Source organism: Macaca fascicularis, chromosome 1 (assembly GCF_037993035.2).
Source record: "Macaca fascicularis isolate 582-1 chromosome 1, T2T-MFA8v1.1".
NCBI classification, from domain to species: domain Eukaryota; kingdom Metazoa; phylum Chordata; class Mammalia; order Primates; family Cercopithecidae; genus Macaca; species Macaca fascicularis.
In genome coordinates this window covers 126,925,380-126,949,219 of record NC_088375.1, presented here as the reverse complement: position 1 = coordinate 126,949,219, position 23,840 = coordinate 126,925,380, and the positions used below count along the sequence as shown (strand labels likewise).

Below are 23,840 nucleotides of genomic sequence, written 5' to 3'. Positions count from 1 at the left end.
TGGTCCTTCTGCTCTGGCCACATTGCCCAGTCAGACATACCCCTTCCTTAGCACTGGCAATTCTCTCTTTCACCTCCTCGAGTCTTGACTCAAATGCAACCTTCACAATGAGGCCTGCTGTCATGTCCTATAAAACAGTCATGGATCCGTACCACTAGTGCCATGTGATGCTGACAGAAACAGAGCTTATTGTGGGAACAACACACAAGCAGAGAAGTAGGTAGAGTGCCTGCAATCTCCCAGACTCCCATTGTCCTACCGCTGAGGTGAGGCACAAATGCTCTGCACACGCTGTGGTTACAGTTTCAGCATCCTGCTCTATGTATTGACTGGATATTTATGCAAGCTAATAATAACAGAAGCTCCCCGGTCACACAAGTGGCCTGTTAGAAAGGGGAGTTTCTAGAGCCAGTGGCTGCTGTCAGCCTGCTCTACCATTGAACTAACTCAGAAGTGATGAACCGGCTTTCTGCTATGATTCCAGAAAGAGGGAAAATGAGACTATAGTTTTATTCACCCAACCAGCCCAGTTAAAAATTGTAAGCCATCCCTCAGCACTCATGAGTACCACTCCTTTAGTAGGGTTTCTTTTTCCCAGAGCACTCAGTAATGCCTAACATAATACACTTAATTATTTTTCTAAATCCATTAGCTACCTTCCCTACTGGCAAGTGGAATCTCCATAAGGGCAGGGAATTTTATCCATGCTATTCACTGCTGTATTTTAACAGTGCCTGCCCTGAAGTAGGCTCTCAATTAAGATTTGTTGAATGAATGCATTAATGAATAATGAATGAATGAATGTGGGGAACTATGGAGGAGGTTAATGGTGAGGATGCAACAACTAAAGAATAAATGAGGAAAGAAGTGCTTAGATTCGATTCAAATGTGTAGAACTGTACCCTTTGAGGAGGAAGGAGAAAGAGAAGGGTGGAAATTAACTGGGGAAGAATGAGTGTTGAATAAAGAAAAATCTGAGCCAACGAGTCAAGCAATATTGAAATTTTTGTGCCCAGTCTGACAAATTGGAGTGCATCTGTCAGAGGATGGTGAGAGATTGACAACCATTTATATGAGGAATTGATTAATTATTTTAGAAAAGAAAAGAAAAGGAAGGAATGACGAGGCAGGAAGGAAGCGTGGGGAAGGGGAAAGAACATACCAGATGAAAGGTTATCATAAGAGGGAGAGTATATAGTATATTTATTTTGAATGTACATTATTTTATAGTATATTTGGGGTTACCTTGGTAGGAAGAATATATATTTATTTTGAACTAATCATAGCAAATAGCTATAGCAAATCAAATTTCTAGATCAATATAAGAAAAAAACTTAATTTTGTTCAGAAAATAGCATGTTTTGTGTGGTATGGAACATAAAGTCCCCTGAGTGTTCAAGCAAAGTCTGATGATGACTTCTCAGGAGTGTTATAGAACATACTTGTTCAAAAAAACCTGTGTTATGGCTAATGTGGATGGTAAGTTTGAAGTGCCGAAATACAAGAAGAGTTTCTCTGGCATTCCTAGCTATTGTTCAGATGTTAAGCTGTATTGTATATAACACTTGAGACATGTGTGTGATAGAGTATTTAGTGCAAGCAGAGGCTCAACAAATGTTGAATGCACGAAGCAATGAATGAAAGCATGACTTAATGAAAGGAAACCCTAGCTGAATATGTAGTCAGTTTATTAATGCTATTAAGAGCAAGAGAGTTGCAGAGTTAAAACCTGCTACCTTATGCAGACTTGGGATTCCGCAGAGAAAGTCAAATATCAGTCAATATCAGGAAAAAAAGAGATATCAGCATTGATCCTCATAACTAGGATCCTGGTTAAATTTTTAGGAAGAAAAAATGGGAATTTCTTCCAATGTAGATGAATTTCTGTTTGTTTTTCAAGCAAGAGACTAGTAAAACCAATTCTTGGATCAGGGCTGCTATATGAAAGCACTATGGTAAATTAGGGAATGTTACATATATTAACTGCATTGAGACCAGTTATGTATGTATGTGTGTATGTATGTAGGTATGTATTTTTGATATTGAGTCTTCCTCTGTCGCCCAGGCTGGAGTGCAGTGGCGCCATCTTGGCTCACTACAACCTCCGCCTCCTGGGTTCAAGCAGTTCTTCTGCCTCAGCCTCCCGAGTAGCTGGGATTACAGATGCTTGCCACCACAACTGGCTAATTTTTGTATTCTTAGTAAAGATGGGGTTTCACCATGTTGGCCAGGCAGGTTTCAAACTCCTAACCTCTAATGATCCGCCTGCTTCAGCCTCTCAAAGTGCTGGGGATTACAGGCATAAGCCACTGAGCCTGGCCGAGATCAGTTTTCAATTTAGAAGATGAGGTTATATGAGACAGTATAAAAGTATTAATGAACAGTATAAAAGATGAGAAATTCTAAGATCATAAGTACTGCTTCTGAGCCTTGAAACATTTAAAAGATAGCATTGAATGAGGTATCTGAATCTGTAGAATTTACACCTATAAGCCATATTCTGAAGGGATCCTGGATACCGGTTGCTAACTTTTAAAGCCATCAGGCTCAGAATAAAAATGCCTTAGAGTAGCTGGTAAAGATCCTGAAGTAAGTAAGTAAAAAAAGAGAAGCCCAGCATCACTTACTAATGAAGATGTACAATTGCAGTTGATCAGTTGCCCAAGAACTGTAAATTCTGTGGGCACCACAGACGTACTGAGAGAGAAGAATATAAAAATGTCAGCAATATGTTATAACTAACTTAGTCCATAGAATAGTGTGTATACTGGAAGAGAGGAGCCAAGCCCCAGGAAACAGAAGTAAAAACCAAAGTATCAGCAAAAAGGAGAAGGACTTTATAAATATACTTAAAAATTGTCAAATGAGGCTAATGTAACACTTCACACTGGGTAACAGTATTGGAAGTGGTAGCAGGAGCAGCAATGGTAATAGCAGGAGCAAAACACATAGCACTTCCCACATGTGAGATGCTATTCTCAGTATTTCACACCTACTAACTCTTTTAAGGCTCCTAACATGAGCATTAAACACTACGAGACAGTGTTGCATGATGAAATAAACTGGGGAAAACTCTAGATAAACTGTCACTTTCCTAGAAGGGAATATATCATACTAGCAGCATTTCTCATATAACTGTTTGACAAAAGAAATATTTTCATGGTACTTGTCACAGGGCTAGAGATTCCTGGAATACTCCACTGGAGATATTGATCTAATATATGTAAAAGGGGTTTGAAAAGTAAGAGTATCCTGCTAATCATCAAATTATTAAATTTCAGAATTCTTAGGTACTCTTATTCCATATCAAATATTTAATACAACATTTCAGACAAATGGTCATGCAAGTATTGTTTAGGAGCCTGCATTGGCAGGAAGTGCAGTCTCTCAGAAAGATAACGCATTTCACCATGGAAAAGCGATACAATTCACTGAAAACACTCTTTTTTTTTTTTTTTGTATTAAGGTAGTGTTTTTCTTTTATAAATCCTATTCACTGACTGCCTGACTGCTCTAATAATGTAGAGTCCTCTTATAACTCCAAGTTACAAAAATGACAAAAAGAAAAATTAGAATAAGGATGGAACATTTTAGAGAAAAGTTAAAAATTAATACAACGAAACTGCAGCAGGTCAAATGGTGGCCTTTCAAAAAGGTATTCCCACCCAGAACCTGTGAACCTGTGAATGTGATTTTATTTGAAACAGGGGTCTTTGCAGATGTAATTCAGTTAAGGATCTCAAAATGAGATCAAGTTGTATTTGGGTGGACCCTAATCCAATGACAAGTGTCCATAAGAGAAAAGAAGGGACAATAATACACAGAGAAGGTGACATGAAGACCAGCAGAGACTGGAGCAGTGCATCTATACTCCAAGCCACGCCAAGGATTGACACTAGAAACTGGGAGAGGAGCCTGGGAGGGATTCTCCCTCAGAGCCTCCGGAAAGAATTAGCCCTGCTAACACTTTGATTTTCAACTCCTGGCCTCCAGAAAGGTGAGAGAGTAAATTTCTGTTGTTTTAAGCCACTCAGTTTATGGTAATTTTATAGCAGTTCCAGGAAACTAATATAATGAGATTAAAACACATATTTAAATTACCGGAATAAAATTAGATCATATCAAACCCAATTGCAAAATGACTGAGGAAAAGATGACAAAAAACTGAGGATACAATAAAATCAGAAAATAAAGGCAGATGAATATGGGAATGCTGAATTAAAAGGGCAAGGGAGAAACTAAGTTAAGTGGATGTTTGGGAACCTGTATGAAGGAGATAATAAATATTGTCTCCATTATATTGTAACTAATAAATAGTAGTTGAGGAATTATTAGGATGTTTAAGGAATTATCAGGAATAAGAATGCTACTTTATGTTCTACTGAGTTAAATAAATATGACACAAATTATCCAAGTTTCTGTTTCTGCCCAAAATACAGACTAAAAATGAAGGATAAGCATGTTGTTGGATGGTGAATAGAATAATGGGGACAGTGGGTGGCAGGAAAGAGACCACACCCAGAAAGGCAGCCTAGGCTCTGTTCTGGCTTCTTCTTTTTTTTTTTTTTAATTTATTTATTATTATTATACTTTAAGTTGTAGGGTACATGTGCATAACGTGCAGGTTTGTTACATATGTATACTTGTGCCATGTTGCTGTGCTGCACCCATCACCTCGTCATTTACATCAGGTATAAATCCCAATGCAATCCCTCCCCCCTTCCCCCTCCCCATGATAGGCCCCGGTGTGTGATGTTCCCCTTCCTGAGTCCAAGTGATCTCATTGTTCAGTTCCCACCTATGAGTGAGAACATGCGGTGTTTGGTTTTCTGTTCTTGTGATAGTTTGCTAAGAATGATGGTTTCCAGCTGCATCCATGTCCCTACAAAGGACACAAACTCATCCTTTTTGATGGCTGCATAGTATTCCATGGTGTATATGTGCCACATTTTCTTAATCCAATCTGTCACTGATGGACATTTGGGTTGATTCCAAGTCTTTGCTATTGTGAATAGTGCCGCAATAAACATACGTGTGCATGTGTCTTTATAGCAGCATAATTTATAATCCTTTGGGTATATACCCAGTAATGGGATGGCTGGGTCATATGGTACATCTAGTTCTAGATCCTTGAGGAATCGCCATACTGTTTTCCATAATGGTTGAACTAGTTTACAATCCCACCAACAGTGTAAAAGTGTTCCTATTTCTCCACATCCTCTCCAGCACCTGTTGTTTCCTGACTTTTTAATGATTGCCATTCTAACTGGTGTGAGATGGTATCTCATTGTGGTTTTGATTTGCATTTCTCTGATGGCCTTCTACTTCTTCCTGCAAGGTCAACCTTATGGCTCCAATGACAAAAGTAGCCTTTGTCAATCTTTGAAGAATTTCTACACTATTTGTCACCACATTGAAAGGAACATGCTGATCTACATTTTGCTTTCAAACTCACCCATATTCCCATGCTTTTCCAGTATCAACTTATCACTCTAATATCTGCTGAGGCCCCTGTGAACCTTAGACTCTGACTTCACTTGTTTAGCCCCTTCTGAGGCTATTTCATGCAAGGCATGTGCAAAAGTACAATTGAGAATGACAAGCAAAGGGTCCTGGCTCCTAGGGCTCCAGAGAACAATGCACCAGAAGAAATTAAGCCTATATACAAATGCCTATAATTCTCACATCACTATATTCTATGTGAACTATGAAATGAAGTACTAATGATTCATAAAATTCTACCTTCAATTCAGACTACTCTCCTCAGTGCCAGCTGCATCCTGAATCATTGAATATCTGCAGGTATCTAAACACTGCAAAACTGAATATATTACCTTTTCTCTTAAATCTGTTCTATCTCTTCTGTTTCCTGGTTTGTCAATGGTTTTATCACTTGCCAGTTGTCCAAAGCAAATACTTATGTACCATAATTGCACTAAATTGATTTCAAATCCTTTATCCAATCAAATCAACCTCTAAGGTATATGCAAACCTGCCACTGTCCTTCTCTACTGTCACTGTGCAACTCATGTCCAAAGCATGCTTATTCCTCTCGGGGACATCTGCAATAGCCTCCTAACTCATCTCCCCTCAGTGCATGCCTCCCTCCAGGCCACTCCTCAGGAGCAGTCAGCGGTCTTTTAAAACAATGTAAATTAGTTCATGCCATTTTCTGTCTGTAAAACTTCAATAATTTCCTACTGCAAATATCAGAATCCACTCACTATACTCCCAACAAACACATTGGTCCTTTTTCAGTTCCTTAAACATACAAAGTTCTCTACTGCTTATGAGCCTTCACACAAGTGACCTCTTCGCTATGCAGGTTCCCTATTGGCCACCACTCTGCACCCTGCCAGCTCTCATAGATTCTTTAAGTTTAGTCTGACTTCACTTCTTCAAAAAGTCCTTCTCTGACCCTACAGGCTAAATGGCCCTGCTCCCATTTCATTGTACTTATGCTTCAGCTTCATAAGGATGATCAAAATTGTGATTATTGAAGGCATTTGTTTTTGTCTGTTCTTGTTCTCCAGATTGTGAATCTTATTCACTATTATAATTCCAGTATCTAGCACAGGGCCTAGCATATGCTAAGTATTGAAAATATTTGCAGGATAGAGGGATGAATGAATGAATGAATGAATGAAGCAGATCCAGTGAGGTCCCAGGTAAGGAACAGATGGCTTCAAATATGATCTGTTCAGTACAGGCTAGTGTTCCACATTAACGGACCAGACCCTTCCATGTCTGAAGCAGGCAAAAGAAGGACACTGTCACTACCTCCCAATTCTTCAGATATAGCCAGCAAACGGGATCATCTCCACAACTGAAAACTTCTATTCTGAAATATTTCAGACTTAAAGTAGCAGGGATAACAAAAGGAATTCCCACATATTTTTCATTCAGACTCCCCAAATGTTAACAATTTATGATGTTTGCTTTATCAACCTATGCATTTTTCCTGAGCCACTTGATAATAAATTGCAGACATAATGCCCCTTATTGCTAAATACTCAGCACACGTTCCCTAAAAACAGAGGTATTCTCTTCTCTTGTATAACCACAGTACAATTATCAAAAGCAGAAAATTGCTTTGATGCGCTACTATTTCTTAAGAGAATTTATTCAAAATTTGCCAATTGTACCACATCTTTTATAGAAACATATATACACACGTTTTATAACATATACAAAATATATGTTACTACACACACACACACACATATACACACACATGTGTGTATATATATGTATCTTTTCAACCCCTGTTCTAGGATTCAGTCCAAATCACATGTTATATGTAATTGTCACATCTGTTGGTCTCCTTTAATCTGAAACAGTTCCTCAGACTTTCTTTTATCTTGAATGACATTGAAATTTTTAGAATATAGACCAATTATTTTGCAGAATGTCTTTTAGTTTGGAATTGTCTGACGTTTCCTCATGATTAGATTCCACTTACGCTTTTGGGGGGCAATAATATCACCAAAGTGTTGGTGTGTCCTACTGGGAGCATTATATTAGGAGGTACATGATACTTATTTGTCCCATTATTAGTGATGTTAACTTTGATCACTTGGTTACTACTACTACTATTACTCTTTTGTAATTAATAAGTTCTTACAGAAGACCCTTAGATATTATATAAATACAGTGACAGCTATTTAAAAAAATTACCCAACTCTACTCTGCGGCCCAACTAATTCTCTACAAATAAAAACTAGGCAAAATATTTAAGTTCCGCTTATGGGTCACAAATAGCTAATCATATAACTTTTCCCGATGCATCAATCTGATAACATTACCTTACCTGCTTCTCTCATGCACACAAAGGAAAAAACCTAAGATGCTATTTTTAAAAGAACATTATAAAATCTCTAATCTCATTCCTCATTTATGAGATGAGAAAGCTAAGGCCCAGACAGGCTAAGTGACTCGCCTAAGGTCAGATAGCTACTCTGGCAGACCTGAAAATAATTAAGTGTTCATTGTAGAGCAAGAAAGGCAAAAGTCAATTTAATGCCCTACAAATATGCAAGCCCTACAGGTGAACCTAAAGCAATCTAAGGCAGGTTTGAGATGACCATTTTGGAAAATAATGGGATTTTTACAAAGATCCACAGAACAACTTTCACGGAGTCACTGAAGTTTCTAGGGGAAGCCCAATAGCTCCCTGCTATGCCTGAGTTCTCCCTTTGTTCTTTTTCTTTCTCTCTTTTCTTCTCAGTTAGAAATGCTCTTAAGTCATTCCAAAGACAAAGATAAAATCCTATCTCTCTGGGAGACAGGCTGACAGATGGCCTACAATGGGCTCCTAACTTTAAAATGTTATGCTCCTTGCCCAATACTTTGGACACTTGCTTAATTCTAATCAACATCTTTTTAAATGTTATTTTGCATTTGCATAAGATAGTCCTGTCATAATCTTATCACATTGTACATACTTGAAAAAATAATTGGTAAACATTCTAAGGACATTCTAACCTAGAGTAGCCCAAAAGTAAGCGGCCTCTACAGTGCCCTGGGGCTTTCTTTTCCAAGGTGACTAGATTATTTAAAAATAATAAGAATAAAAAACAGCAGGTTTCAGGAGTTGAATTCTATTCTCAACCTCTACTCAGAACACAGAATGGTTCCAAGCTTTACCTTGCCTGCTCTGTATCCTCCAAGGACTTTTAGAAGTAATGGAGATGCCATTTCTGTCCAACCCAGTATCCAAAGGTAATACTGCTTGGCGAACGTTATTTTTAGATGATAGCAGCATACCTAAAGCTATGAACCAAAAGTAAGCAATATGAAGACATCTTGCACAATCTTTCTATACAAACATGCTACTTCCTGGGATGTATAAAATGCATAAAAACAGAAGCAGTCTTTCTTTAAGGGTGAACTTTTATCAAGTCTTGGTATAAAAATAAGCAAGTTATATTTAAAATATCATAAAGGCAAAGATGTACATTGCTATGAGTCATAATTAGTAAATGTATTCAAGTCTTAGAAATATAGGAAAGTGCTGTGTTAGAATAAGAGTTAGAAGTAGCAGCAGTAGTAGAGGAAGTAGAAGTTGTAGAGTCAGCAGTAACTTTTACTGTTTACCATGTAAGAGCACTATGCTAAGTGCTTTATATAGAACACCTCCTTTAGTTCCCAGAACCATCTTAGTCTTCCTCTAATTTTATACAAAGTTAGTGTAAAGTAAATAAATCATTGGGATGGTATCACAAATTTGATCTAAGATTGTAATCCTCTTTGCAGTAATGAATGACTAATCTTGGAGTGTTAACCACAGTGCAATCATTACTAACCCACTCCCCTTCTTTCCTTTTAAGCCGCTTTATGATGGAGATCTTCCCTGACCACTCTATATAAAAATATGAAACTCCTCCAAGCTAGACTTGCCTGAGTCTCCCCATTAAAATGTAAACTCCATAAAGGTAGGAACTTTGTCTTCTTAATTGCTATATCGCAGAACCAGAACAGTGCCTTGAATGTGTTAGGTGTTTAATATATATCTGTTTAACGAATGAATAATTGATGAACAAAACCAAACTATAACAAATATAAAATTTTAAATGAATTGTTTCCTTTCCCTTCACAATTACAAAAAAAAAGTTTTAGTGGCTTGACTTAAGTTGTCAGAATCTCTTAAAAAGACTGGGTAGGGAAGTTTGAACTCATGACTTTATTAGTTGAAAAATTTATCTGGGGCTAGCATGGATATTCAAAGACATTCTACTGCCTATGCTTAAAATGCCCTGTAATTCCCTTCTTAGTTATCAAACAAGTTTGAGCATTAAATACTTCATTAAACATGAGACAACATTTTAAGTTAGGCAACTTCATTCATTGCCGGCGACATTCTCTGAGTACTTCCATGTATTAAACACTAAGGAATTGGTTGGGAGTGAACCACAGAGTGAAATATGAGGGTTAGTGACCTTCCTACCTAACATGGGACATCTGTTCTCCCTGTCTACCCACTTCTCCCTCCTAGGTTCTCTAGAACGACTCAAACAGGATTTTTCATCTAACCAAACTCCCTGGCAACTTTCATTATCTCTTGCTGCTGGGAAGGCAAAGAAACAGAGCTTTGAAAATTACATGTTTCGTGCTGGGGGAAATGTCATAGATTCAACAGAGTTTTAAGAAATTTGTAGGAAAATTGTTTTTAGAGAAAACTTCCATTTTTGAATGAGCAAAAATTATGCCTATTTGAGAATCTAAAATAATCAGGTAATCTTGGGCTACAAAATAACAAGATAAAATGTCATAGCTGTTTAAATTTAACATAAAGTTCACTCTACTTTCATTGTACGAGCTTAGGCATACACCATTGATCACTGTGAGGAGAACATCTATTAAGTTACTTGAATAAAAAACATGTCAGTTGATGTGACAGATTGTTTGTTTACTTAAATTGAAATGTATAAAACTTCATTGATGTTGTTGAAACCCAGAGCATTACCTGTTCCCCTTTTAGTTTCTGCTTTTAGGGAAAAAATATTAAGTTATATTAAACTGATGCAAATTCTGTTTTCAAATACCTCTAGATATCCCAGTTTTGCTTAGGCTAAAGATTCTAAGAGTAATGAAATTGTATTCATTTCTTCCCCAAAACACTTATTTAAAAAAATAAAATGATACCAAATTAAGAGAATAAAATCACACCTTCTTGATGACACTTTTCTTTTTCTTTTTTTTTTTTTTTTTTGAGACGGAGTCTCGCTCTGTCGCACAGGCTGGAGTGCAGTGGCCGGATCTCAGCTCACTGCAAGTTCCGCCTCCCGGGTTTACGCCATTCTCCTGCCTCAGCCTCCCGAGTAGCTGGGACTACAGGCGCCCGCCACCTCGCCCGGCTAGTTTTTTTTTTGTATTTTTTAGTAGAGACGGGGTTTCACCGGGTTAGCCAGGATGGTCTCGATCTCCTGACCTCGTGATCTGCCCGTCTCGGCCTCCCAAAGTGCTGGGATTACAGGCTTGAGCCACCGCGCCCGGCCTGACACTTTTCAATTTTTTTTTTTTTTTTTTGTTACATGCTGTATCTATCTCCAGGAAGATTATGTAACATTAAACGATGAGAAAAAATGTTTTCAACTTAGACTCACAGTCCAACCATAACATGCTTTTGTTTGCATGCTAATCTTTTGTGATTAGTTGTGGCACAGGGCTCATTCTGAAAGAAAGTGGCTAATGTATGGTTTTAGAAATACTAGCATCCAAAAAAACACATTAGTAATATCAAAATTCTGAAAGTAGTCACTGAAATAGACCATAAGCAGATTTGAGATACTAGGTGAACTGGAGAGCTGTGTACCAGCCCTGCTTAAATACTATTACTCAAACAGAATTATGACCACATACATTACATGTAAGTTAAAAAGAGTTTAGTTAATATAAAAGTCAATGAAAAGTATAAAATGTAAATATTAGCATATCTTTTACATTTCTGATGGATTTTTGAACATAAACATAATTTTTAATTTGCCATAAAGATCTATAATTAGATGTGTTCACAAGCCTGTTGGTCCATCTGACTCTACTGAACTCCAGAAAAAAAGTCCTTGCTCATGCATTAGCACATCCATTGGTTACATTTTAAAATCTGGAATGAAGATGTTTAATGTTATTGTGCATCTAATTTTTACATGACAGTAAATTGTATTATCAAGTATAATACTCACAGCTGTTGCCTGCTCTATTAACCCTCTGTCCAGTTGAATGTTCTGGCTCCTTGTATGGAAACTGCAGAGTTGTATCTAAGGTTCTGAACCCTTCCTTGAGAGAATGATGCTTGTAGTACTCCACAAGTTCCTTTGGAAAAAATAAGCAAACATATTTTTGATAAAGATACTTTTGTTCTCAAACACATGAACTCCTCAGCACACAAATACAATATAAGGATGACCAATTTAATGCTAAATTTTCCATATGTATATGGAAGATTAAGTAAATGATAATCTCTCCCTGTTGTCTGGATGTACATGACACCTACCTAATAGCTGTCCTTGTTACTCAAGCCATTAATAATATGAGTTACCCCCTGTTGTTATTCACAGATGGAGAACATCCTGTTAGTCTTCAGTCAGATGTAGAAAATGAAAAGAAACCACACTAAATCTCAGTTTCAGAGTAGTAATTATTGTTCTTATTTATGAAATACTTGCCTTTCTAAACCAAAATAAAAGGAACAGCTGCTTGCTGAATATATAGCAATTTCTAGTTTCCTGCACTTATTTTCTTTCAAAATGGCAGAAAAACAAACTTATACTTTTTCATGGTAAACAAAACTTGATAAAGCACAAATGGTACTTGACATTGTTTTTAGTTTCTGATGAAGTATAGTACCCGTCATAGCTCCGCATATCTGCTACTCATAGAGGTCAATGTAATTCTTTCCAATTTTCTCTCATAAATAATTTGTCTTAAATACATCTAAGCCTAATGTAATAACCACATGCCATCCTTCAAATTATGGTTTCAGAAAATTTCACAGGTTGGTTTCATAGATTCTGCAGAAATCTGAATCTCTCTACTGTAAACTGAAACTGAATAATAATTCACAATAAAAATGTATCTTATCATCAAATGAGTACTGCAGATATAAAAAGTTTTTATAAATATCTGAAATAAAATAAAAGAAAAATCACTTTTAACTTAATTATTCAATGCTTCTATTAGAGCACCTGTTTAAAAATAAAAAACAGAAAAAAAAAAAAACCACTCGATTCTTCTAAAAATCCCACAGCCATCAACTTAATATCTGTGTTCAGTGGTTATGTTCAAAGTTCCCCAAACAAATCAATGAGTCCAGAAATCAGCTGAAACAAGAAAAAGAGAATCATCGATGATTTATTATTTAAAACAAAACTTGAGTGTGTTGCGGAATGCACTGTACCAGGAGCTTCAGGGGTCACAGAGATTATAAAGCTAAGCCTCCTGCCCTTGAGGAGTTCTCATCAAGGGAAGGGAAAGTTCAAAGGCAGGAGAGAGAACTTGGTTTTGTGTATCCAATGAGAAGGATGATGAAAAGTTTTGTAATACAAGTAGCTTGGCTTAAACTGAAGAACTAGTAAAATTACAATAGCCAGGAACCAGGGAAAGATCATTTTAGGTAGAGCAGGCAGGCTGGAAACAGACACAAAGGTGATAAACAAAGATCACCTTTCACAAGCTAAAAGCAGCACAGTTTGGCTAAAGCATTGGATAAGGCAAATGGCGATTTTTCAATCGCACCTACAAAATGGGGCTAATAAACCATTTCACAGATGACAACAAAGAATATATAAAGTACCTAATACATGTGAAAAATAACAGCTACCACATTATCCCATGTGCCAGGCCCTTTACATAGTTTCTTATAACCTTCACTCAAGAACATTATGAAATGGGCCTTATTCCCATTGAAGCTCAAATCTCACTTTGCGTGAACTTACGCAAAGTCACACAGCTAGCGTCTTTCTCCCAAGTTTGTGCTCTTAACTATATCATACTATTAGCAAATAGTGCCTAACAAATGTAAATATAAAAACAAGGGCCGGGCATGGTGGTTTGTGCCTGTAATTCCAGCACTTTGAGAGGTTGAGGCAGGTGGATCACCTGAGGTCAGGAGTTCGAGACCAACCTGGCCAACATGGTGAAACCCTGTCTCTACTAAAAATACAAAGAAGTTAGCCAGGTGTGGTGGCAGGTGCCTGTGATCCCAGCTACTTGGGAGGCTGAGGCAGGAGAATCACTTGAACCCGGGAGGTGAAGGTTGCAGTGAGCTGAGACCTTGCCACTGTACTCCAGCCTGGGCAACAAGAATGAAACTGTCTCAAAACAAAACAAAACAAAACACCAAAAAACACATAAAAAAACAGGGAGGCAAAAGTGAAGTAGTTTTTGCTATGTGTTCATGATGTACCAGGTACTTTATTTTCTTAAGACTTAAGATGTTAGGGTCTTGCAAATATTATATCTATAACTTGAAAAATACGTATTTCTTCCTTTCTTCCTTGGGCCTAGATAATGTGGGTCCTTGTTGAAGCAAGAAATTTGTAATCAGACTGACCTTTAAAAAAAAAAGAGAAAAAGAAACAAAAGACCCTGTAGAAATTTGTATCTCCAAAATGGTTTCAATGATCAGAATATGCATTTGTATTTTGGTGAATTTTAACATGTTTTGCACAGACAAGGCATATAATTAAATTCTACTTAGTGACCAATATTTCTATTTTTTTTTTAAATATGAAGCAAAATTTTGTGAGGTCTCTGGAAGAAATACACACACACACACACACCCCCACACACACACACATAATGCCACTGATACAAATGATACCGAAGAGTTTTCTCCTAGTCTTATTACTTAAATTGAGTAAAATGTGTTATTTTCTTTAGCAAATGTGAAAACAAACTTGAAAGGAATTATAAGCTATAGCTTTGAACTTCGACATAATTTTGTTATAGGTAATATGAATTTTATGATTTTTGCTATGAATTACAATTTATGTGAATTTGGCTAGAAACCATACAATTATTATACTGAGAAAGGATTTGGTGATTATTTAACACTCGCCCACTCCCAAATTTTATGGAAGAAAAAATGAGTTTTCCAAGGCCTAGGGTCATGCGGCTTAGTAAAATGCAAAACACTCTTTATCACTTCACTAAGCATGGAAGATATTTTAGTTCCATTTTTACAGTCTTATGAGGGTAAATCTTCCTACATGTTTCTAACTGGGTAGAATTAAATAGTGTCACTATGGATCTTTTCCAATTTGCCTTTATGCTTTCTGTATTTTAGTCTAATCCACCCCTGCTTTAACAGTCATTGACCTTCAGGTACAACAAGTAAATAAGAAGACTCTAAACAAAAGAAATCGCTAAGCTTTCCTTATCTCACACTGACACAGCAGTGTCAACAATTCAAGTCTCTTAAAAATAATGAGTGAGAGCCAGTCATTCCAATTACCAAGGAAACAGGCAATGGAGATGGTTTATAAACAGCATTTGGACATGGACTGTCTGGCATACATGAAAATTAGAACAAAATTAATGCCTTGTAATCTGGATACAGAAATTCATTTAGGATTTGCATTTAATGACTAAGAAAAACAAAGATTCTGATTAACCAAGCTATTGAAACTCAAGGGAAAAAGGTTAGGTCATAACCACCTAAGGTCAACCTTCTCATTGAGAAACCAGTTAATGTAAAAGCAGCTCTGGAGTTTGCTTATGTTTTACACGCTTTCCAGATTTAAATGTAATTCCAGGCCCTGTTGTGTTTCACAGATAGAAGAGTATACTAATAACAATAATAAGAGGATACTGAACTATTCTTAAGAAACAACTCCACAGATCACTCCTTACTTATAATAGAGAAGTGTGTTTGACTCCAACATGGTAAAGGGTAACTCTTTGAAGTTAGTATGATCTTGATTTTGAGAAGTCTTCACACCAATTAATCATCTTCTACCTCATTCCAGAAGTTCAGGTTGCTAAAACATGAGCCATCCCTTCTGACCAAGTATTCATGTGGCATTTCCCAGCCTAGGTTCCAAGGAGTGGTCTATGGTGAAGTTCTTGGTGTAGACATACTTACCGATTCTTAAAGCTTCTTTTTAGAACGGTTGAGTCCTTTTGAGTTCTCCAGAAAGTCATTTCACATAGTAAGGACTCAATATAAATTTGCTCAACAAATGAACAGAAACAAAAAGGAGGGGTAACTTCAGATTAGTTCAGCTGCCTCTTCAGTAATTTTTACAGTTCTTTGCTAAACCTGACAAAAGTGCTTTTCTGATACTGAGATTTTTTCCAGCTCCTTGTTTTTCTTTCCACAATTACATCCTTTGCTAATGTTTATTAGTTTCATTTTGCTTTGCTAACATTCTTAGTCCCTTCCCTTTAACATGCTGTTATTAGTGCTTCCTTACAAAAGATGCCCGGATATGGAGAAAAAACCACATATGCACATGTCTCTAATAGTGACATTGCTGAGATTTTATACATAACATATACGAAAAGTACTTACCGTGAGAAGTACTTTTAGTTCTTTTTCCAGAGAATATTATTGTAGAAACTTTTAAGGCTCTCTGACACAATTTTTTTTTTAATGCTAGGTCTCTATTGCTTTCACTATAATCACAGCTTTACATGCAGATAGGAACTCATGCATCTATGTCTACTAATCCAGGTCACTGGTATTACTGGCTTTTCACATCTAACCTTGGCTTCTGAAGAACTTCCTTGAGTTGAACCCAGGTGACACAAAGCTAAATTGATTGGCCCTTTTCAGCGCCTATTCCTTTCATCTTCTTTGCTTGTCTCTTCTGATGGGAGTTACTTTTGCTACTTTCAAAGTCTGCAAGGCTGGCAGTTATCTTTGGCCCTGCAGCAGTTTTTTAAGTCCCATAGTAACTATAGCACTGTGGAGCAGCCTCATTAGCATCCAAGGAAGTTCTGCAGGTGAAAGCTCAAGCTGGTGTGTCTTGCAGAGATGTGGAGAGCCCCTGTGCATGCTTTTATCATGTCTCAGCTGTGTCTGTCATTCATTATTTGTGCATCCACTTGCCACCTCCCTCCAAGTTTTCGTTTTATGAGGAACCTCCTCTGGTCCAATTCTCTCTGTGCTCAGCCTGCTTGTTTCAACAGAATGTAAGTTACTTCCAGCAGGAAGGATGCCTGGATCTTGGTTACAAATTTGACAGAGTTTACATTTTCCAGGACACGACCTTGCTGCCCATCCTTAGCTTTTGAACTGGGAATGATCTTTACATCCATAGAGATTTTATTTTTCTTTCAACTCAGGATGCTTCAATTTCTTTAAAACACTGACACCCGCCTTGAAGGAGCTCTAAATTTTTGGATAAGGTATTCAAGCTGGCCTACTTTGTAAGGCTCCATTACACTCAGTTTAACTTTAAAGTTAACATCTGCAAAGTGCTTTGAGATGTATTCTGGAAGGATGCAGTATGTATCATTTGATTGATGGTTCAGTCAATGAGTGGTCCTTCCCAATGTTACTCAAGGTACTTAGCAGTACAAATGCATCTTATGTCCTATATCCAAACTCTTCATTATCTCAAGAAACTACCAAACTTGAGAAACATACTTGAGACCACTTAAGGAAATGTGAACTTAGAGAGTTTACTGTTAGCAATGCGTACATGATGACATATACACATTGTTTAAATGACATACACAAAATATTCTTATATGCTAACAAAAGTATGAATCAGTTGTATTTTTTTAAAACTGTGGGAATAATCCTTATTCATTTGATGTGATTTGACAATATACTATTTCCATTTAAATATACAATTCCTATGAAATATCAACTGTTAAGTGGCAAAAATGTTACCTTGTTAATGCATAATTATCCAAGGTAATGAATGAGAACCATGGTAGAGATCACTTAAAATAGCAGAAAATACAATAATCTTTTCAATTTGACTTTATATTGCATTTTATAAAAAATGGACCTAAATGTTAGACATATTTTCCTAAATACAACTTTTTGTGTTATAATTTAAAATACTGTCCTCTGCCTGAATCAGGACACAGAGGCAAAGGAAGAAAAAAGAGGAAAGAAAGTTATATTAAAAATCTGCTGTGTCATTTAAATACAAACCAAAACTGTATCTAAAACCTGCAAACAATTTACAATGAAGAATATGATTTGAGCAATATAAAACTTAGAGATTTTTAAATTAGAATTTTCAGGATTTTGTTGCAAAATTAGAATACGATTCTCTTTAACTTTTCAGTGAGCAAAATTTCCAAGAAACTATAGAATTAAAATGACCTTTCTAACAAAAGAAAAATAAGGATCCCAGATTGAAAAGAAATAATCAATGCTTACCATTAAACTTTTAAATTTTCTATTTTCTGCAATGTGAAAAAAGCCATCTCTTGTTAAAATCTTGATGTGCTTTGCTTCATTATTGTACCTGTGGGCAATGAATAACTTATGAATATAAATGTGTTTTTAATCAGTAGAAATCAATAATTACCAGAGGGCATGCCCCAATAACATTATAGGAATTAATTCTGCAGACAAAATATATACCTATGCCAATACACTGGTGACAGCTAATTAACAAAATATATTTACTGGATTGGTTGAGGATACAACCAATATTTGAAGTGAGAAGGGAGGTTGGATTTGACTATTCATTATGTGCAATTTACTTAGTAAGTTCAGTTTGAGAATGTAGAAAAATAAGACAAAAATCTAGAAATTTATACTGTTAGTATTTACTAGAAATATACACACATTAAACCACGAAAACACAATATTATGAAAGAAATCTAATATGCCAATTAGCAGCCTATAACACTTTTTACTGTTTTTCAAAGATATTTTCAAGTATTAATGAACTGTCTGGATAGATGCATTATTTCTTCTGCAATTAGAACTTTGGTTTTCAACTTCAGTGTTATACATGTCAGATGGTCTACGCAATTATGAAAACAGGAAATCTATTTCTGTAAAAGTACTTGTCCTACTTACTTAATGCTAATTGCATATTCTCCTGACTCTTTGGTCCTGTGCCTCACAAGGTAAGTACTATTTACCCTATTAATAAGTTCAGTCTCTGCTTGCAATCTTTCCATTGCTCCAGCATACCTGTAAAAAACAATGACACAGAAAATTTGGATAATATACCTGGAAGAGAACAGAGGCTAAAAGTAAGTATCTCTCAATATTTAATTTAGTGGTAGAGCTGAGCTGTTGGTAATTCTGTACTAATTACATTGTTTAAGAAAAATAAATCAGTAAAAGGTCCTTTAATACGTCCAAACACAAATGCTCTACAAAGCTAACAACAGCAAAATGAACAGTGCCTAATACCTCCTAAGCACCTAGTAAACAAATGGGACAAAGAGGAGTCAGTGTGTATTGGGTAAAAAGACAGTTGTGGGAGCTTAAGGATAGGAAGGAAAAAGACTTGTAGGGAGAGACTGCCCTGTATAAGATACACAGACACACTTATTTTAGCTTTTCTATATATACTATGAAATGAAATCTCCTTTAAGTATCTTTTTTAAAAAAATTCTAGTAATGTTATTTTAAATAATTATTTTTCTGATATGAGATTAATTCATATATTCCACAATTTTGATAACAAATTTTCTTAAGCAATTAGTTATAATGAGTAAAATTTAGTTTCAAAAGGTAGATATTTTTCAAAACCAGAATTCAATCTCCCTAGATTTTGCTGGCCTTAAGCATATAGAAGCTCCATAATAACTATAAAAACAAAAGGCCCAAATTCAATCTTAAAATAATCTTTAATGACCCCTCAAGTCATATATAGGTGTAAAATCTCCTGGCAAGATACATCAGAGATTTTAGTCAATAGAATGTAAAAGAAAAATTCTGTTTAGATTGGTTCTCTTTCAAAGCTAGTCAATAATTAATATACCTGAAAATCCTCTGGTTCACATATAGACTCATGTAACTCAGTATAAACATCCACCTCCAATGCAAACTTAATATTCATTTAAAATGCACATGGCAGGCATTCAATAAAAGTTTGTTGATGGAGAACATGTTAGGTTTCCATCTAGTATAAAAGAGGAATTAAGGGCATTTTATGCAGATGGTACCTTGTGTTAAAAGAAAAGTTATAACAACTCAGAAACTACTAGGACCTAGTAATAATCTGACTCATTCATGCCTACCTGTCTTCAACCTTATCTCTTATATCTGCCTTCATCACTAGTGTCCAGCCTTCTTTCAGATCCAGGAGTTTCTCGAGCTCCTTTTGAGCTTAGAGTCTTCTCACAGACTGTACTCTTGTCTGGAAATACTCATGCTCTATCAACACAATATTCCTTCTCATTGTTAAAGTTTAGAGGGGTCTTCTCTGACCATACCATCTAAAGAATGTTGTCCTGCATCTTGTACTACCTACTCCATATTCTCATTACAATATCCCTATTTTCATGACACTTATCACAACTAGTATTTAGTGTATGCATTTTTATCAAAGCTATGCATTAACGTAGTTTTAAAAGTCCATTCACATTATAATAACAAAAAAAGCAGCAGTATTCCAACAGACAAGCATTCTACTCCAAGTCCCATTTCAAACATTGTACCTATTTTTTATTTCTACTTGTGTATTTCTAAACAATTATATGACAATTTCTTATCAATTTTCGACATAAGGAAGAAAAATCATCTTCTTCCTACCACCTGTGCTCACTCCTTTATAGTGCTGTTCCTCACTCTTGTCTTTCTGTAACCTCTACAAAGCCAAGCTGTCAACTGGCCCAGTTTTGGCATGGTGTTCATTCAAAGAATATCTGCTCTCCAAAATAAAATTGCTTATGTTTTTGTTTGTTCAAGTTCTTTGTCTCTATCACAGATTCCTTCCAAATATACCTCCCAATAATACATTTTTCAACACCATTGCTATGGTTTGAATGTCCCCTTAAAACCCACGTTGAAATTTACATTGTAGTCAAAATGCAGTCAAAACTTTGTTTCATGCACAAAATTTAAAATATTATATAAAATTACCTTCAGGCTTTGTGTATAAGATATATATAAAACATAAATACATTTTGTGTTTACACTTGGGTCCCATCCTGAATATATCTCATGATGTTTATGCAAATATTCCCAAATCTGAAAAAATCTGAAATTCAAAACACTTCTGGTCCCAAGCATTTTGAATAGGGGATACTCAACCTACAGCTGCATTAACTGAATTAAGACAATCACATAATCTACCTGTTAATTTTCTCTGGAGCCTTTTCTTCTGAGCCCTCCACACTCTTCTAATTGATACTGCTTGATCTACTAAGCCTGTTGAATTACTGTAGTCCTGGGACTTCTCTTTGCTCCCCTTTCCTGGTTTCTATATCTCCCCCTTCCTTGATTAGCTCACCCTTCAGCTTTTTCTAAACATACACAGTGTGTAATACTCTAAAGTCCCGCATCTATGAAAATATTTTATTTTACCTAGTAACGCATAGCTTGGCTATGAATATTATTGAAATATTCATAGTTTGGCTATTGGGTAAATAATTCTAGGTGAGAAATTATTTTGGCTCTCAAATATTACTACATTGATTCATTGTCTTCTAATTTCCATTCAATGCCATTTCTAATTCTTTGTATGTGACCTGATTTTTTTCTCCTAGAAACCTTCAAATTCTTTCTGTATTCTCTATACTGCAAAATTTCATGAAAATGTGTGTGTGTGTGTGTGTGTGTGTGTGTTTATATATATATATTGTCCTGGCCTTTTAGAAGTATCTTCAATTTGGAGCCACATGTCCTTTGGTTCTGAGAAATGTCTGTATCATTTCTTTGATAATTGCTGTCCTTGGTTTTCTCTTTCTGGAATTTCTACTACTTGAATGCCGTATCCCCTGGGTCAATAGCCTAGTTTCCACATCGCTTCTCCTGTATTATCTATCTCCGACTTTTTGGAAGATTTGCTCAACTTTATTTTCCAAGTCTTCTACAATATTCAACCTAAAAGAGCTCCTTTTTGATTTGTTTTCTAAAACATTGAGCTTACATCCAATGAACTTAAGTTTTCTCTTAATTTTGAAGATGTAAATAAAAGGTTTTTTTTAAGTTGTCTGCTCACTCTAATATCTATTTTCAAGTTTCTCTCTTTTTTTTTTTTTTTTTTTTTCAGTTCAAGGGTTTCCTCAAATGTATGGTTGCTTTTTGTTGTTTGTTCCTACTTAAGAGGGATGCATACACCATTGACTGGAAGCTCTGTGTGTGTGAGCACCAAAGTAGGTCCACTGGGTAGGAGTCTGATCTTTTTTTTTTTTTTTTTTTTTTGAGATGAAATCTCACACTGTCACCTGGGCTGGTATGCAGTGGCGTGATCTCAGCTGCCTGCAACCACCATCTCTGGGGTTCAAGTGATTCTCCTGCCTCAGCCTCCTGAGTAGCTAGGATTACAGGCACCCACCACCACGTCTGACTAATTTTTTGTATTTTTAGTAGAGACGGGGCTTCAATATGTTGGCCAGGCTGGTCTAGAACTCCTGACCTCGTGATCCACCTGCCTTGGCCTCCCAAAGTGCAGGGATTACAGGTATGAGCCACTACGCCCAGTTGAATCTGATCATTTGACAAGAACCTGAAGACCGAGCTGGGAAACACCCAAAGGTCTGGATTTTAGATTTTTAACTCTATTTCGTTTCTTTGGCCAAAAATCTTCCAAATTCCTGTCTGAATACCAAGACACAGTAGTATGTGTATATGGGACCCAGCTGTCATAGTGCTAAAACTGAGCTACACAAGAGAACTGGAGAGCATCATCACTCAGTATACACAGCCCTCTGTTTTCACTATGGCATCTCCGCAGTCTCTGCTAGGCTTGATCTTTCCAAATCTAGGCCCTATAGGGTTCACCTTTTCCACATAATACAGCTTCTAACTCCAGTGTCTCCTACCGCTGCAGGAAACGGCAATTTGTTCAGACGACTATGGGAAAAGGCAGGGACCCTGACATCTATCTCTTGTTCTGTGTGCAGATTCTAGGACAGTTCCCCAGTCTGCAGTCCCAAATCTCATTTCTGTCTTTTAATACCCCAAAACATAGATTATTGAAGATAATCATCTTAATTTTCTATTTTATTTCATTATGTATGCAAGAGACAAAATTTACCTTGTGCAAACAACTTACTTTTAAATGTAGAAATAATGAGTAGATAATATAGTTGGTGATACCTAACTTCTCAGTGACTTGAGAACTACCATGCCATCATGCAAAGTAATTTTCTCTAAATAGTTTAGTATTTCTAAAATTGAAGGTTCTATTTTCTGGGGTAGTTGATCATTTTGTTCCCTAGCAGAAGACATTTCACATCAAACTGCCTGCTTAGTTTAAATAGATTGTCCAGGTTGCTCAAGAAAAAAAGAAAGGTAATTTAAAAATTCTACTACATCCTTATTTCTTGCTATTTTCAAGGCTCTCCCTTTGCCTGAACATCTTGCTTTTATAATAATAATATTATTCTAACTGGTCATATTTTCAGTAGGATTTTACTTATTGGCAAGGGTACATTTTAAAACTAAGGGTACAAAGCCTACCCTCGGGTGCCCTGAATGGTTCTCAGGTACCTAATAAGTTTATTTCATAAAATCCATGCAGTTTGAGGTATTAGTATTTCATCTCTCAAATCATTACCTTTGTAACTATAATGCCAGTTACATGAAAAATGGTATAAGAGAAGAAACCTAATCATCACACTTTCAAGATTTTTAACAGTTCCTGATGTTTTTCAGTTTGATTGTCAATGCTATCAGCTCTAGTCTCCAAATTTAATTTCTTTCAGGACTATAGTTTAAAATTCCACAGACACTAATGACTTCAAATTGTCTTCAATCAGGTAAAAATGAAGCACATTCCCAGTTCTATCACAAACCTGCTGCAATTTCTTCAGCAAGCTCAGTGCTGAGGCCCAGGGAGGGATATCAGGAAGGGCAGACAGTAACTACAGAAGACAGAGTGACTGCCAGAGGAGGGGAGGTGTAGGAGGGCCCGAGGAGAATCCCATACGTTGCACAATGGATTCCTACACTTTGAAAAGTAACTCAGCATTTTCCATGCTTTTGTTATAGAACAGAAAATAATCAGAATATGTAAAAAAATATCAGATAACTCATATGGTAACATGCAAACCCAACTAGTACTATACATTCCCAGAATATTATATTTATATATGTATTCTGATCTCTCGTTTCTATGCATGTATTTTAATATCAAGAAAATAAAAATAGATTCAGTCTTTTTAAGAGGAGTCAAATGCAAAATTCAGGAAAACAAATAGAAATGAGTAATGTGCTCACATTCTGTATTTTGGGGGCAGTATAG

The 23,840-nt window shown here is 36.2% G+C and overlaps 1 protein-coding gene across 6 annotated transcripts in view; it reads right to left on the bottom strand.

Annotated features, from left to right (window-relative positions):
• Nucleotides 1–23,840, bottom strand: part of VAV3 (vav guanine nucleotide exchange factor 3) — a 398,293-nt gene that overhangs the window by 12,639 nt on the left and 361,814 nt on the right. For all 6 annotated transcript variants that reach the window (XM_065548736.1, XM_074000525.1, XM_065548740.1 and 3 more), the window contains 3 exons: nt 18,494–18,610; nt 17,843–17,930; nt 11,682–11,811 (listed from right to left, as the gene is read on the bottom strand). In XM_065548736.1, the coding sequence (XP_065404808.1) occupies nt 11,682–11,811; nt 17,843–17,930; nt 18,494–18,610 (335 nt within the window). The remainder of the gene's footprint in view (nt 1–11,681; nt 11,812–17,842; nt 17,931–18,493; nt 18,611–23,840) is intronic.